This window comes from Stigmatopora argus, chromosome 12 (genome assembly GCF_051989625.1).
Source record: "Stigmatopora argus isolate UIUO_Sarg chromosome 12, RoL_Sarg_1.0, whole genome shotgun sequence".
In the NCBI taxonomy this organism is placed as follows: domain Eukaryota; kingdom Metazoa; phylum Chordata; class Actinopteri; order Syngnathiformes; family Syngnathidae; genus Stigmatopora; species Stigmatopora argus.
Window position 1 is genome coordinate 6,623,739 of NC_135398.1, and position 14,924 is coordinate 6,638,662.

At 39.5% G+C, this 14,924-nt stretch overlaps 2 protein-coding genes and 2 long non-coding RNA genes across 11 annotated transcripts; 2 read left to right on the plus strand and 2 right to left on the minus strand.

Moving 5' to 3' along the window:
• Nucleotides 1-1,111: 1,111 nt before the first annotated feature.
• LOC144085372 (transcription factor JunD-like) lies at nt 1,112-3,069 on the minus strand. Its single transcript, XM_077614564.1, has one exon. The coding sequence runs from the start codon at nt 2,890-2,892 to the stop codon at nt 2,002-2,004; it is 891 nt and encodes a 296-aa protein (XP_077470690.1). The 5' UTR covers nt 2,893-3,069; the 3' UTR covers nt 1,112-2,001.
• A 2,787-nt stretch (nt 3,070-5,856) lies between these two features.
• LOC144086106 (pyroglutamyl-peptidase 1-like) lies at nt 5,857-8,402 on the plus strand. The gene is made up of 5 exons (XM_077615906.1): nt 5,857-6,001; nt 6,471-6,523; nt 6,657-6,773; nt 7,341-7,573; nt 7,656-8,402. Exons 1-5 carry the CDS (start codon nt 5,971-5,973, stop codon nt 7,873-7,875), a joined length of 654 nt encoding a protein of 217 aa, XP_077472032.1. The 5' UTR covers nt 5,857-5,970; the 3' UTR covers nt 7,876-8,402.
• A 203-nt stretch (nt 8,403-8,605) lies between these two features.
• On the plus strand, nt 8,606-12,513 carry LOC144086107 (uncharacterized). Of its 8 annotated transcripts, none has more exons than XR_013304351.1 (11): nt 8,606-9,054; nt 9,147-9,228; nt 10,093-10,156; nt 10,190-10,292; nt 10,476-10,560; nt 11,358-11,462; nt 11,607-11,715; nt 11,779-11,895; nt 11,959-12,075; nt 12,138-12,254; nt 12,319-12,513. It is a non-coding gene; the product is annotated as an uncharacterized LOC144086107 (long non-coding RNA). The 8 variants fall into 8 exon arrangements; XR_013304348.1 differs by lacking the exon at nt 11,358-11,462 and having other exon boundaries at nt 8,606-8,892; nt 8,974-9,054; XR_013304345.1 differs by lacking the exon at nt 11,358-11,462.
• LOC144086108 (uncharacterized) lies at nt 12,509-14,691 on the minus strand. Its single transcript, XR_013304353.1, has 3 exons — nt 14,547-14,691; nt 13,558-13,773; nt 12,509-12,610 (listed from the first exon to the last, which is right to left on the minus strand). It is a non-coding gene; the product is annotated as an uncharacterized LOC144086108 (long non-coding RNA).
• Between the last annotated feature and the right edge of the window lie 233 nt (nt 14,692-14,924).

Here is a 14,924-nt window from a genome sequence, read left to right on the forward strand (position 1 = left end):
AAAACATCCCAGTGTAACAGCAGACTGTTCTTACAGAGCAATAACAGGCCGTGAAGAATTGGATTAAAAGTACAGGTTGTCTTGTCCTGGCAACTCTTTCCAAAAAGCAGTAAATGGAAATCACTGAACACTAAATCACATTTTGTTTGTTTTCAGCCCCTGACTGGTTTACGGTGCCATTTTTCTTTCGCTCTGGCTGTAAACGTGAATATGACTTCAAAATAAGCTCCCTGTCGTATCTTGTAAATACCTGTTTTCTGCCCGTCTGGTATTAGTTGTGTGAATTGTGCTGTAATCTTGTGATGCCAGATTTGCTCAAATGAGGGATCAATAAAAAAAAATAGCATCTGAGGTTGGTGGGAGTGTTACTGTAGGACTCTTTTAAAGGGTATTTTTTCATAGATGATTTTTTTGTGATTATTTGACTAAACGGCTCAAATAATAATCACATTATTTACTATTCTGTTACTTCAGGCTTCACATTTTAGCTCTAAATGTGTAGTGGAACCAAAAATGGCTTAGAAAAGTTGAATGCTTAGAATCGTATTATCTTAAAGTAAAAGCATATGTTGGCAACTACGTATTTGTTTCATTATGAATTACCGAATGAATTGGATTACAGGAATTGGAATATTTTCTTGGAAGTCAATTTGATCTTAAATTTAAGATATTTTTTTACGGCCAGCAATGTCTCCGAACAATTGGCTGTTAAAATAGTTCTTGCTGTATAATAAAATCCATTAGTTGTCGATACAGTTAGACATGACTGACGTTGTCTGCATTGTCATCTGTTGGCCAACAGAGGGTGTCCTAGTTCAAATTAGTATTTCTAAACCTAGAACCAGGCAGGGTGTGGAACCTTTTTCCTACCAGATGCCATTTCTGTTTTTATAGCCTCTTGAGAGCAGTAATAATTTTTTTTACTAGCCTTCATCATTGCCAAAATCATTTTTTTGGGTCATTTTACAACTGTTTTTTTGTTCTTAGATTGACTTGCAAGCCTGCCCTGATGAAATGCTCCACTCAAACCTCATCTATTGTAAAATGTGAGACAAGATCACAGTTAACAGGTAAGAAAACCTCTTTTTTCTATTTATAATAACAAAAACACTTGCTGTGTAATGTAGTGAATTTAATAAATCTCAGGCAGAGAGATGAGTTTATCATATGCTGATAAATGCGTCATCTTAATACATACATTCATGGACGTTTGGCATCTAAAGTCTACAAAGCGCACCACGGTTACAAAACATGCAGCGTTCACCTTTGAGGAACAAAATGTCAATAAATGCTTCGGTAAATAAAAGATAGATATGTCTTTGTTAAGTGCTTGTAAACAAGTAAGGCAATATATATGTACAGTTAGATGGCGGCACTTGGTGACGCCATTATATTTGGCCTTTGAGATTGTCCATTAATATCCGCCGCGTTTTAAAGGGCCCGAAAAGGCCGATTGTTGGCAGCAACTTCATTTTTCTTGGCAAAATATGGACTGGAATTGCAATTTGATTTTTTTTTTTTTTTTAAATACAGTTGTATCTTGACTTTGTTTAGTGCCACTGACGGCGATTTTCATAAACGTATCGGACGTCCTTTGCCGTCAAAAGGTAAATGGAAACTCTTGAAAAGAACATTGTCAAGTTTATACGTCCCCCCAAAAATGAATTGGGTAGTCAAGGTGCCATTGTAAATGGGACAAATGTCTATGAAAAATACTCAATCTGTTGCATACATGTAATAAGACAATGGCCATTGTATCTGGTTTCACATTCATGATGGCCCTGCGAGAAGAATACATCCATAGGAGTTTGAGTTTGAGGCTGATGCTGCTGGATGGATGGATGGATGAATGGATGGATGGGTGGATGGCACTTAGCTACATGGTCGGTGAGCCTCAAGTCACTTCCACCGAGTCCCACAGCAGACTTCAGTTATCACTGAGGACTTTGGAAGCTTTCAGAGGGCCCATAAAAACTCTCCAAAAACCCAAAATGTCTTCCATTAGTAAGCTTGGACCTGGTTAGGTAAAAGTTGGCATCCGCTGCTGACATGGTTCATCACCTTCTGCTTGAGCTGGGCCACCTGCTCCCTGAGCACGCTGGCCGTGGACGCCAACTCCGTGTTCTGCGTCTTCAGGCTCTTGACTTTGTCCTCCAGCCGAGAAATCCTCTCCAGTTTCCTTTTGCGGCACTTGGAAGCGGCTATCCGGTTGCGGAGCTTTTTCCTCTCCGCCTTGATGCGCTCCTGGTTGTCCATGTCGATGGGGGAGAGCGGAGGGCTCTCCCCGAGCCTCTGCATGTCCGGAACCGTCTGCGGCTCGTCCTTGACGGGGGTGCCGGGAGCGGCGGAATGGAGCCGGGACAGGGTGGGAGGAGGAGGCGGCGGTGGGAAGGGGATGGTCTCGGTGGAGTAGTTGATGGTGGTGCCCCCCAGCGGGCTAGCGGCGTAGCCGTTCAGCGTGGTGTACACGGGCAGATCCGACGCCTGGAGTCCGGACGAAGCTACCACCGCGTTGGCCGCCCCGAGGAGCTCCAGTCGTTCCAGTCGCTCCACCGACACGCAGCCGCTATCGCTCAGCTGATTCTGCTTGTGCAGGTCCTCCAAAGCTTTGACGAAGCCCTCCGCGAACTCTTGCTCTTCGCTGGCCGACTTGGGGTAGAGGAAGTGCGGCGGCGGCGACGGCGACGACAACGTCGCCGCCGCCAAGGCCGCCGCCCCCGCCGCTAGGTTGGCGGCGCCCGCCAGTCCGTTGGACTGGACGATGAGACGCTCCAGGTCGGGCGAGGCCAGCTTGAGAAGCCCCAAATCCGGCGAGTTGAGCAGAGGCAGAGGGTTAGCTTTCAGGTCGCCGCTCTCCGTGTCCACGTTGAGATTGACGTCCTTCCTCATCATGTTGCCGTGAGGAAGAACGGTTCCCTGGCCATTGTTAAAAAGCCCCCACTTGAGGGTAAATGCCACGCTAAGCGACGATCCGGTCCTAAACACGGACGATCTTCCCTCCGAGAGCGCTGGTCTCTTCCTTGTGGCATGTCCGCTATGCTCTGCTCGCTTTCTAGCTGTAAAAATTCCATTATGTCACCCCAGAGCGCGCAGATTGGCCCAAAATGACGTGCGTTTCCGGGACCATTTGAATAAGAGGCCGGCTCTGCATGGGTTGTCATGGAGACGCTAGGTAAACTCCAAACACTGCAATGCATTGTGGGGTGATGTCATAGCATAAAAAAGCTTCCAGCCTGGCCAAAAGAGAGGGGAGAGAGGCTTGCATGGGCGGGGAAGGTGTGAGAGGCGAGGCGAGGCGAGGGTAGGAGGAACCACAAAAAGAAAGAAAGAAAGAAAGAAAGCACATACTAATATGAAGCACATTTAAATATGTGACACAGCCCAATTAGTCTAGTCACCACACCTATAAAAAAATACTGTACTTAAGTAGAAGTACCTCAAACTTTTTCCAAGTCACAATTAACTCATTTTCTCGTGTATTTAAAAAAATAATTAATAAAACTGACATTTTAATGCATTATATTTTTGCTAGCACGAAAATCAAGCCCCAAAACCCTGTCCCAAAAATCAATGGGCAGAAATTTCTCCTAAAAACTGCATGTTATACTTGTAATGTAAAACAGACTTGGATTGAAATGTTCTCCATTCATCACCGAGATTGTTCCACAGTGGAATCCGTGTCTATTTAAATATTGAAAGTCACATTTCCCCAAGAGGGAAAACTTCAAATGTCAAACTGAGGAAAATGCTAAATACTGTTTAAGTACAAATGGCAGCGAGACGGTAGAAATTAACAACCCATGTGTTTTTCCCAGACTGGCGCATATCTGTATTTTCTCACATATTAGTTAGGCAAAATGAGGAATGAAAGTTAATAATCACATGAATGACACTGACAATGAATCTCTAATGTCAGTTGAAACAGTTTCTATCGTATTATATATTAGTGTAACGCGTGCTAGCAATTTTGACAATGTCAGTTCATGAATATGCTTTTTTCTTATTGTTGGGGGAAATATGCTAGGATAATACGTTATATATAACAAAAGGTTTAACCTTTTTATGCATGACATCTGACTTTTTAAGCTTACTCTTAGCTTCCATTAACCGGGTTAGACGTCCAATCCATTTAAACTGGGAGGGGCGAAAAAATGTCCGTTCTAGTGTTGTCAATGGCACATGATTAGCAATCATGGCTAAATAATAATAATAATAATAATATAATTGGATGTTGTTAAATGCTATACATTAATTGCTATAATGGCATCATGTATTTGCCCTATGAAAAGTTAAAGGTCATAAGTGTTAACCGTCCCCGAAAGTATTAAAAATCTAGCGCGGGGACCAAAAACCTGCAAATAATTCTGCCCATATATGGCGACGACGTCAGCAGACCGCCCGCATCAGTACCGCCACTGAGCAGAAAGGGCATCATTAGTTTCCACGGCAACGCCACATCACCAATGACGCACACCAGACAGAGAAAGGTGAATGGGTGCCGCAGTGCAGCTCGTGTAGGCGGCGAAAGGAGGCTTTTCATTTATAAGTATGAATCAGTGTTGTTGTTGCTAATATTAGCAGCCTGCAATTCAAGACACATGGTCAGGCAGCATGTTAAGAACACACACAAAAAACAATAACACCCCTTTACTCTGTTTAAAATCATTTCCTTCATAATGCCTATTCACAGCTGCTTAGTGTCCAGTCATTTCGCAACCAAATGGGTGTGGATCGCACCCAAAAAAGGGGGGAGGCTTTTTGTGTTAGAAACATAGATTAGCTCTACTTTATTGACAATAAACTAGGCAGATTTGTTATGAAATTCACACAATGGTGAATATGTCACTTTGTGTAGGGTGCGGTTTTCCCTCCCACTGCCTTTGGTGCCCTTTGACTTAAATATACTCCCTTGGGAGACGCTAAATTGTCACCAACGCCCTGTGTCACATACTAGAAGGTATTCTGTTCCTCGCCGAGCCGGGCCACTGCAACGTATTCAAACATACCAAAACCAGTTTTTCTTGGGAGAGGGATAATTTAATTTAATGTATTTTACTGTCCTGAGTGAAATGGCCTACAAAAAATAGTAGTCCTTTAAGGTCAAGTGATGTTTGGTTAATAAAGAAATATATATGTAATATATACTATATAATACGTATAAATAATGTTAGTGTTGATACCTGGCATGAAAGTCTGAGTCATGGAGGCCACAAAATTAACAGTTGGTGCCCTTTAAGATGATAAATGTCATGTCCACATCTGTAGATGCCAGTTTTTAAATATATATATATATATATATATATATATATATATATATATATATGTATATATATATGTATATGTATATGTATATGTATATATATATATATATATATATATATATGTATATGTATATGTATATGTATATATATATATATATATATATGTGTATGTATGTGTATATATGTATATATATATATATGTATATGTATGTGTATATATGTATATATATATATATATATATATATATATATATATATATATGTGTATATATGTATATATGTATATATATATATATATATATATATATATATGTGTATGTGTATATATGTATATATGTATATATGTATATATGTATATATATATATATATATATATATATATATGTATGTGTATATATGTATATATATATATATAGTATTAATAGTCGTTTTTAATGATTAGTTTTTATAGCATATGGACATAATCATCCATTTTATTTCAACTAGGAGGACTGGCCCTGAATGCTCATTTTTCAATGCCATTGTTTCTCATTTTTATGAGCAGCCTTAGTTGTAGTACGCACTACAATGCAGTAGGTGGCAGTAAAAGTTCATCCACGAGTTTCAATTTTGCCTCATTTCCGGTCCACTGGGGGTCACATGACGGCATTCCAATCCTCGTGGTGGAGGTACAAATTCACTCCACTTAAAATAGTAATAACTAACAAGAATGGGCAATAAGAAGAAAGTCATAGTTACAGGTGAGTTGACTTAATATACGACTTTGCTTTCACTTGAAATTGTTCATTTTTACACTTATTTTGGCGTGAGTTTGGCTATGCAACACTTAATGCGAATTGCAATATCAACGATCGGGTCAAAGTGTAAACTGAATTGTATCTTCAACACAATTAAGTCACATTTTAGGTTTGGAAGACAAGCATGATCATTTCACATTTGATTATGACTAAAAATTTAGTAACCTTTACACTTGGATTTAATCTAATCTGTCAAGAACAATTTCTTTAAAATGTACAGTAATCTCAATCATTCATTAAAAATAGAAATCACCTTTTGTAATTATTTGAGATACTTGTCTTAGGGTTTTTAAGATTACAGTTAACAGTTAGGACTGTTATGTGAATTAGCCTATTGTCACATTAAAAAAAAGACATTTTCCATAATTTGTGCCCCCTACCTGCCAGTAAGGAGTTCCTCTTTGCTCTTCAGGCTTCGAGCCTTTTGGAGAACATGCCGTGAACTCCAGCTGGGTCGCAGTACAGGTACTTATTAGCAAGATCAAGTGTTTTTACATGTTATTCTTCATTGTGTCCAATAACAGGTGGCGCCGTGTCCAACCCCAACTGTGGCTGGAGGGATGGAATTACTGATGAAGATTATTTGTTTCACTGACAGGAACTGGAGCGACTGGGACTGGGAGAAGCTGTTGATCTTTTTGTTTGTGAGGTGCCTGTAGAATACCAAGCGGTGCAGAATCTACTTCCATCTCTGTGGGAGCAGCACCTACCACAGGTGAGCATTTCACCAGTTTTTTTTTTTTTTTTTTGCTGAGTTATTAGATAAATGTAGACTATACCACCAAAGAAATTAAATAATGCTGTTCTGGTCTTAATTCATAAAGTGTGTGTGGGGAGTGTACACTGCTTTGGCTATGAAAAATTAATACTACGATGGTGGCATAGTAGTTTTGTTTTCCTGTTTGAAAAAAAAATCAACTAGTATTCCATCAAAGGATGCAGAAAAATAGCAAATATGTGAGTTTTTAACTAATAACATAATAGAGCCCTTCAAAATAACATTAGGTTGTGTAAGTACTTTACAATATTTTACAGAGTTCCTTGGATTTATTTGAGAAGATATTTCACACACATTTTAAAATTAATTTGTACACAGATTTTCATTTTTTTTTTAACATGGTCACCATTTTATAGCAAAAAAATGATATAATATTGATCCAAATTCCTCTGGGAGTCATTGTCATTCTAACCCAAACAATGATTGTAATTCCATGCTATCTTTGTAATGCTGTTGATTTGAGGAAGGAAAGTAAAAATCATGTACTTTTTGTGTCTTTTACAGTTAGTAGTCCACGTTGGTGTGTCTGGCTTGGCAAGCACCGTCACTCTGGAACAGTGTGGCCACAATAAAGGCTACAAACGCCTGGACAATTGCTGCTTCTGCCCGGCTTCCCACTCTTGCATGGAAGATGGGCCCGACTGCATCAGCTCTCTGCTGGACATGGACAGGGTCTGCGAGAGCGTCAACGGTTCCGACATCGGGGTCACCGTATCGGTGTCCAAGGACGCAGGGAGGTGAGCGCCTTGAAGCTTTTCTGCTTTCTCCAAAAACACGCCGGAGAATTTGACCGTAACCAAGTTCTGTCCTTTTTGACAGGTACCTGTGCGACTTCACTTATTACTCATCGCTGTTTCTGGGCCACGGCCGCTCCGCCTTCGTCCACGTGCCTCCGCTGGGGAAACCCTACAGCAGCCAGCAGCTGGGCCGAGCCCTCCGGGCCGTGGTCCAAGAGATGCTGACGCTCCTGGACGGGGCTGACGATGACCAGCACCACTGCAGAGACGCACCTCGACAGCGCAGTGATCCCCTCGGCTGACTCCTGAGATTGCCCCAACTGGTATCCTTAATCACCACCGTAGTGGTCTGTCACTTTTAAACTGCCTTTCGAGGTGATTTAGAGTATGAATGATGAGCTGTAAATTCTGTCATGTAGCGTTTAATTTAGGGTGTGGTGGTCGAGTCGCAAAAGATTTACCTTAAATAAGAGTAAACACTAGTAAATTGACTTTAAAACTTTAATGTGTCACTCTTTATCAACAGAGATTATACTTGATACAATCAATTAAACAGTACTCTTTACAAAATAGAGTTGATTATGGAGTAAAGCTTACATAATAAACCAATCTAGTCATTATGAAGTAAAGCCTACTTTAAACAATATATGAAATCTTACTCTGTATGAAGCAAATCTTGCTTTAAATATTGAAGGAAACACTACGCTATGCAGCTGATTCTACTTTAAATAATAGGATATTCTCGTGAGAATACTGATCCTGCAATCAATATTTGAAGGCACCAGTAACTGTGAAAATGGTGGCATTATATTAAATATATTCTGCAGTAGTGTGTTGTTTTGTCTTCATTGGAATGATCTCAGATCATCTTAGTTATCAATCAGTTATTTCCAGTTGCGTAATAGTCATCTTGTATTGGATATGCTTGTAAATGACAGTTCAAAGGTCATTGTGAGTTCCTTGTAAACAAAGCTCACTGAAAAAAATGCCATAGATATTATTTGTAAGCAGAAGAAACTCTACCAGAAATATTTGGAAACATATATATTTTTAATTCAATTAAAAGTTTGGTCGCAAATTTTAGGCCTTTTCATAATTGGCGTTAATCGTGACTAAAGGTGCAAATCTATGTTTTGTCATTTTCAAAGCTTCCACAATAAGCCAGCAAAGCAACATTTTCTACTTTTGGCCAACTTATGTTACTTTTTTATGGTTCTCTCTAAAATGCATAATGTTATATCTAAAATATTGAAATTCTTGGTTGCATTGCTTAGTATTGCCTTTTATTTCTCATCAGAGTAGCTCAACGTGTGTGGAAGGTAAGGCTTGAAAAATGAAACAAAATTACAGTCTGAAAATACATTCTATCAATTCACTGTTGTGCATTTCTTTATCCGCAGGCAACCTGCAGGAAAGGACAAGTTCCACAGTGTACTTGAATGCATCACAGCAGAGATCCAAGACAATGTGCCGCTATCAAGGTACTTTATCATTTTTATATGTACATACAAAGTCTGAAATGAACCTAAAGCTACACAATGGTACAACATGTTGCATCATTTTTAATTTTCAGTATGCACAAGACATACCGTTCCCAGTCTAATTTAAATGAAAACTTGGTGGATGTGGGAATCGATCCCACTACCTTTCGCAAGGTAAGTGCACGCTCTACCATTTGAGCTAAGTTCCCAACCCAACTCCCTACTTTCCACTAGCCAACTGTTATTATGTTCAACCATGGAATTTAACACAAAGTTGGTGGATGCGGGAATTGATCCCACTACCTTTCGCATGGTCAGCGCGTGCTCTACTATTTGAGCTAAGTGCCCAACCCAACTCCTTACTTTCCACTGGCCGACTCTTATTATGTTCCCACTATTTTTAAGTGTTAATTTGAAAGATGCAGGATTTGATCACGCTACCTTTTGCATGGTGAGCGGTTGCTCTACTAGTTATGCCAAGTGACCAACCCACCTCCCTACTTCCCACTGGCCGACTCTTATTATGTTCCCACTATTTTTAAGTGTCAATTTAAAAGATGCGGGATTCGATCACGTCACCTTTCGCATGGTGAGTGAACGCTCTACTAGTTGTGCTAAGTGCCCAACCCACCTTGAAGGCCCTGACGGCACACCACTGCCAAGTATCCTTTAAATGTCTAGAAGTAAAAAACAAACACTAAAGTGCATGTCATCACAATGTTCATAATGTGCAATACTGTATTTTAAAGGATTAAAGCCCAACCAAAAAGTATTTACAGCTCCCCCCACTGACTAATGCACGTTAGCATGAAAACAATGTATTTTTTTTAAGTATGAAAGCCCAATCAACACGTATTTACAGCCCCGCCCCCGCCCCACTGACTAATGCATGTTATTATAAAAACAATGTATTTTTTTAAGTATTAAAGTCCAACCAAAAAGCATTTACACCCCCCCCCCCCCCCACACACACACACACTGACTAATGCACGTTATTATGAAAACAATTTATATTTTTTGCGTGTCTATTTTTAATAGGCGTGGCCGAGGTCAGAGTTCAAATAGCCGGCGTCAAACTCCAAAATGGCTGATGAGCCAGGAGGCTGCCAGGAGGCTGCCAGGAGGCTGCCAGGAGGCTGCCAGGAGGCTGCACGGGCGTGCACTGCGGAGCAGCTCCAAAGTGACGATTTGCCGAAGAAAGCCTGACAAACTTCTCACAGGACGATGCAGCACATTCGGTACGTTGTCATTTGGGGATTTCAAAGCCCCAGTTCTCGTCTTAAGAGTGATAAGAGCATGATTTGTTGGCATGATGTAGCCCCACATGTGTGCAGACAGCAAAATGTTTGCAAACAAATTGGCTACATTGCGTTACCGATCGCTCTTTGTTTAAAAAGAAATCATTCCATTGTGTGTTTCAGTCCCTCAACGAGCACAGACTGCTGGGAAACATCAAGAATGTGGCCAAACGACCAGGAAGTAGCAGCTTGTCGACGCCATAACAAAGTGAGTCATTTTTAAATAGTTCCGATTTTCTCTATCCGTGTAATATTTCAACGTCAGCGTTCAGTATTCAAGGCTTTGCGCAATTGGCTCGTTTTTCATCATGATACATTCAAATTTTGAATGAAAACACTAACTAGCTTGGTGTTTTTTAATAGCAAACACCTGTGGATAAGTCACCCACACAAATGCCATTAGTGGATTGTAAGGAATAAACGGTAATCCCTCGATTCTCGCGGTTAATGTAGACCAGACATGGCTGCAATAAATGAAAAACCATAAAGCTGGGTCATCCCTATTGAATTAAAAAAAATACTATAGTGGCAAGTGAAGGAGTAGCTTCCGCTTGTTAGTTTCAATGTGGCTTTTCACATCTTTCTGAACTTGCAAAAAAAAATCTGCCATGTAGTGGAACTGTGCACTTCAATAAATTATATACTTTTACCCACTTAACTTTCTTAAAGGCCTCAGGGCTTGGACCTTTTCATTTTTAGTTTTAAATGTGGTTTTGACAAAACCTAAGAGCCATTTATTCAACAATAGTGCAGGCATCATTTTTGACTTAACATTTTTTTTCCTTGGCATAAGAGAAAAACAGAAGCTTTTTGGATTTGAAATGATTGACTGAAAAACTCAAGGCAGAAGTAGGATTTATTTTATTTATTATTTTCATGTAATTTGTACCTTGCTCTCTTCAGATTCCATAGCCATTGACACCAACATCCCCAACTCTGGTCCTTGAGGGCCCCTGTCCAGTATATTTCCCACCACATGCTCAAGATCCTGATTATTTGTTCTAGGTGTGTTGGAGGAAAACATGGAAAATAGACTGGATAGGGGCCCTCGAAGGCTCTGATCATTTTTGAGTCTCTGCAGCAGACAAAAAGAAAACCAGACCATCAGGAGTATGTCTAATATTGCCTTTTATAGAAAAAAGCTAAATGTAGTTTTTTTGTCAAATTTTGACTTAATTGGGACCTAGTCTGTATTTCTTTTTTATATAACTTTTATATAATCTATTGTGCCTTGACCCCTTTTTTGGTTTCTAGAATTCCACCCAAGGGGGGCAAGATTTCCTGCCTATGTACAGAGGCTGACGCACCCACCCTCATTTCTTGGTGCTCCGCGAGAACCAACCGAGTTTTTTCAAAATAAAAGGTAAGACCTTGCGAATGGTGTTTTACTTAACTTTATGTATTGACCCCTTTTTTTGTTTTCCAGAATTCCACCCGAGGGGACAAGGTTTCCTGCCTATGTACAGATAGGCTGACGCACCCCCTCGTTTTCGGTGCTGGGTGTTACGCGAGAACCAATCTATGCATTTTTTCAAAATAAAAGGTAAGACCTTGCGAATGGTATTTTACTTGACTTTATGTATTGACCCCTTTTTTTGTTTTCCAGAATTCCACAAGGGGGACAAGGTTTCCTGCCTATGTACAGATAGGCTGACGCACCCCCTCATTTCTCGGTGCTGGGGGTTACGCCAGAACCTATCTCCAAACTTTTTCAAAATAAAAGGTAAGACCTTGCGAATGGTATTTTACTTGACTTTATGTATTGACCCCTTTTTTGTTTTCCAGAATTCCACAAGGGGGACAAGGTTTCCTGCCTATGTACAGATAGGCTGATGCACCCCCTCATTTCTCGGTGCTGGGGGTTACGCCAGAACCTATCTCCAAACTTTTTCAAAATAAAAGGTAAGACCTTGTGAATGTTTTTTTACTTAACTTTGTGTATTGACCCCCTTTTTTTTTCTTCCAGAATTCCACCTGGTACCAAGGGGAGTTTCTTTGTCCATTTGAAAATGGATGAAGGCAAAACTGATTTTTTAAAAATGCTGGAGGGCCTGTGCGAACCTATCAGTGGAGTTTTTCAAAATAAAAGATCTTGCAAAGTATGAGTGTTATGCCAGAACATATCTCCAAAGCTTTTCAAAATAAAAGATCTTGCAAAGTATATATGACTTTTTATTAACAGGAAAACATTTTAACTCTTGCTCTTAAGAGTTGCCATCATATTGAAGCGTTGATTGTTTGGCCAGTCTTTTCTCAACCTGCAGATGAAGACGTGGTTATAGATTAACAAAAAAAAACACTTGGAAGAAAAAAATTGAAAATGCAAACTGGGGGAATAAACACTTAGAAGAAAAATTAGAAAATAAAAAGTGGGGGGCATAAACACTTGGGGGAAAAAATAGAAATGTTGTATAAACACTTAGAAAATAAAGGGGGGGGGGGGGGGGAGAGAGAAATAGAAAAGAAAAAATGGGGTATAAACACTTAGAAGAAAAATTAGAAAAAATGGGGTATAAACACTTGGGGAAAAAAATAGAAAATAAAAACTGGGGGTATAAACACTTGGAAGAAAAATTAGAAAAAGAAAATGGGGAATAAACACTTGGGGAAAAAAATTGAAAATAAAAACTGGGGGTATAAACACTTAGAAAATAAAATTAGAAAAAAACTGGGGGTATAGACACTTGAAAGAAAAATTAGAAAAAGAAAATGGGGAATAAACACTTGGGGAAAAAAATTGAAAATAAAAACTGGGGGTATAAACACTTGGGGGGAAAAAATAGAAAATAAAAACTGGGGGTATAAACACTTGGAAGAAAAATTAGAAAAAGAAAATGGGAATAAACACTTGGGGAAAAAATTTGAAAATAAAAACTGGGGGTATAAACACTTAGAAAATAAAATTAGAAAAAAACTGGGGGTATAAACACTTGGGGGGGGGAAAAAATAGAAAATAAAAACTGGGGGTATAAACACTTGGAAGAAAAATTAGAAAAAGAAAATGGGGAATAAACACTTGGGAAAAATTAGAAAATAAAAACTGGGGGTATAAACACTTAGAAAATAAAATTAGAAAAAAACTGGGGGAAGAAAAATTACAACGAAAAACTGGGGGTATAAACACTTAGAAAATAAAATTAGAAGAAAAAAACGGGGAATAAACACTTAGAATTTCTGCTCCAACATTAAATGAGATCCTTCTTACCTTAAAGATCTAGTCAATGAGCTGTGGAAATGAATGGCCAGTGAAGTCACTATGATGATTTCGGCTTTTATTTAATTTGGATTTTCAGAAGTACAGAGACATCTTCAAGTGGTCAACCTGTGAGGAAGATCTCTCAGGCCTCTTTGATCTGGCCCAGTCTCCTCTTCTGTAACCTCAAGAGTGCTCTAGGCACGCAGGAAGTGCTGCATCTTGGTGCTAAACAGGGAAAAAAATTCACACAAAAAAAGCATATGTTAGCATATGTAGAGCTTGGAGATTCAGCAGATAGGCTTAGTTGGTTTTTGGGGGAAGTAGTTTTATCTTGATGCTAAACAGGGAAAACTTGATTTAACCAAGGTATTTGGGGGTTGCCAAACAATTACAGGATAGAGAAATCTTACAGGAAATTTAAAATACGATCAAGATAAACAATGAAAATAAGTTAGTGAGTGCTAAGTGCTATTTTCCCTTTTCCAGAGAAGGCGATTAAATATACAGACTGACGTTAACAGCTAGCAGAAAGTTGGCTTAACAGTTTTATATAAGTGTTTTTGTTTGTAAAAACAGAACCATTACAAATCGGAAACGGGTGTTTAGCATTCGCAATGAAAACTATCATTTCATATACAACAAAACAGGAACTAAGCCGTGCCTCTGGATGCCATTCTAGAGTGAGCATTTACCCAGCAAACTGTCGGTTGATGTCTCGGCGTTGTTTGATTAAATTTAAAGTCTAGCTAAACGACTCAATAATGGAGAAAACGGACAACATACTTTTTAAGTCAAATCGTGACGCTAGCGCTAATGCTAACTAGTAACATATAGCACACAGCCGGTCGAAGAAGCTCAAACTTAAATTGTCGACGGTGTGTTAAACCTGGCATTAAACTAAGAGATTTGTTGGCGTTTTGGGCTCAATTGATTGCTGAAAAATCTCCCGATAGCGTGATAAAAACGCATTTAGGACAGTGAATTGCTCTACTCCTTACCTGTTGGCGTGGTTGTCGACCGTCAGCGTGGGCACGGCGTGCCAAAAGGAACGGTTACTGCGCATGCGCTTAATTAACTCAGCCACGTCGGCGATAGGCGTAACCACGCCCATATTGTTCCGCCACATTGAAAGTGGAAAAAGATGGTGGCTTGCTTACCGCGCTCCAAGAGGTGGTTTGTCCTCCCAACTCACTCGTTGTCTATGTTTTGAAGATGACGTAGAATAATCGTGAGTTTTGTGGTCTTGATGCTATTTAACAGTACGTATTAGTAAACCAATTTCATCAAATATTGAGTAACATTTGACTTAGTATTTTACATCAACTCACCATTATTCCAAGCCATCTGACTTCATTAAAAGTTTAAAATTTGACACG

Bases quoted from the DNA above. Each gene is read 5' to 3' on its own strand.
- LOC144085372 (XM_077614564.1), bottom strand. From the start codon at position 2,892: ATGATGAGGAAGGACGTCAATCTCAACGTGGACACGGAGAGCGGCGAC.
- LOC144086106 (XM_077615906.1), top strand. From the start codon at position 5,971: ATGGGCAATAAGAAGAAAGTCATAGTTACAG. The intron at 6,002-6,470 runs GTGAGTTGACTT...TTTGCTCTTCAG, and splicing joins GAAGAAAGTCATAGTTACAG to GCTTCGAGCCTTTTGGAGAA. The intron at 6,774-7,340 runs GTGAGCATTTCA...TGTCTTTTACAG, and splicing joins GGGAGCAGCACCTACCACAG to TTAGTAGTCCACGTTGGTGT.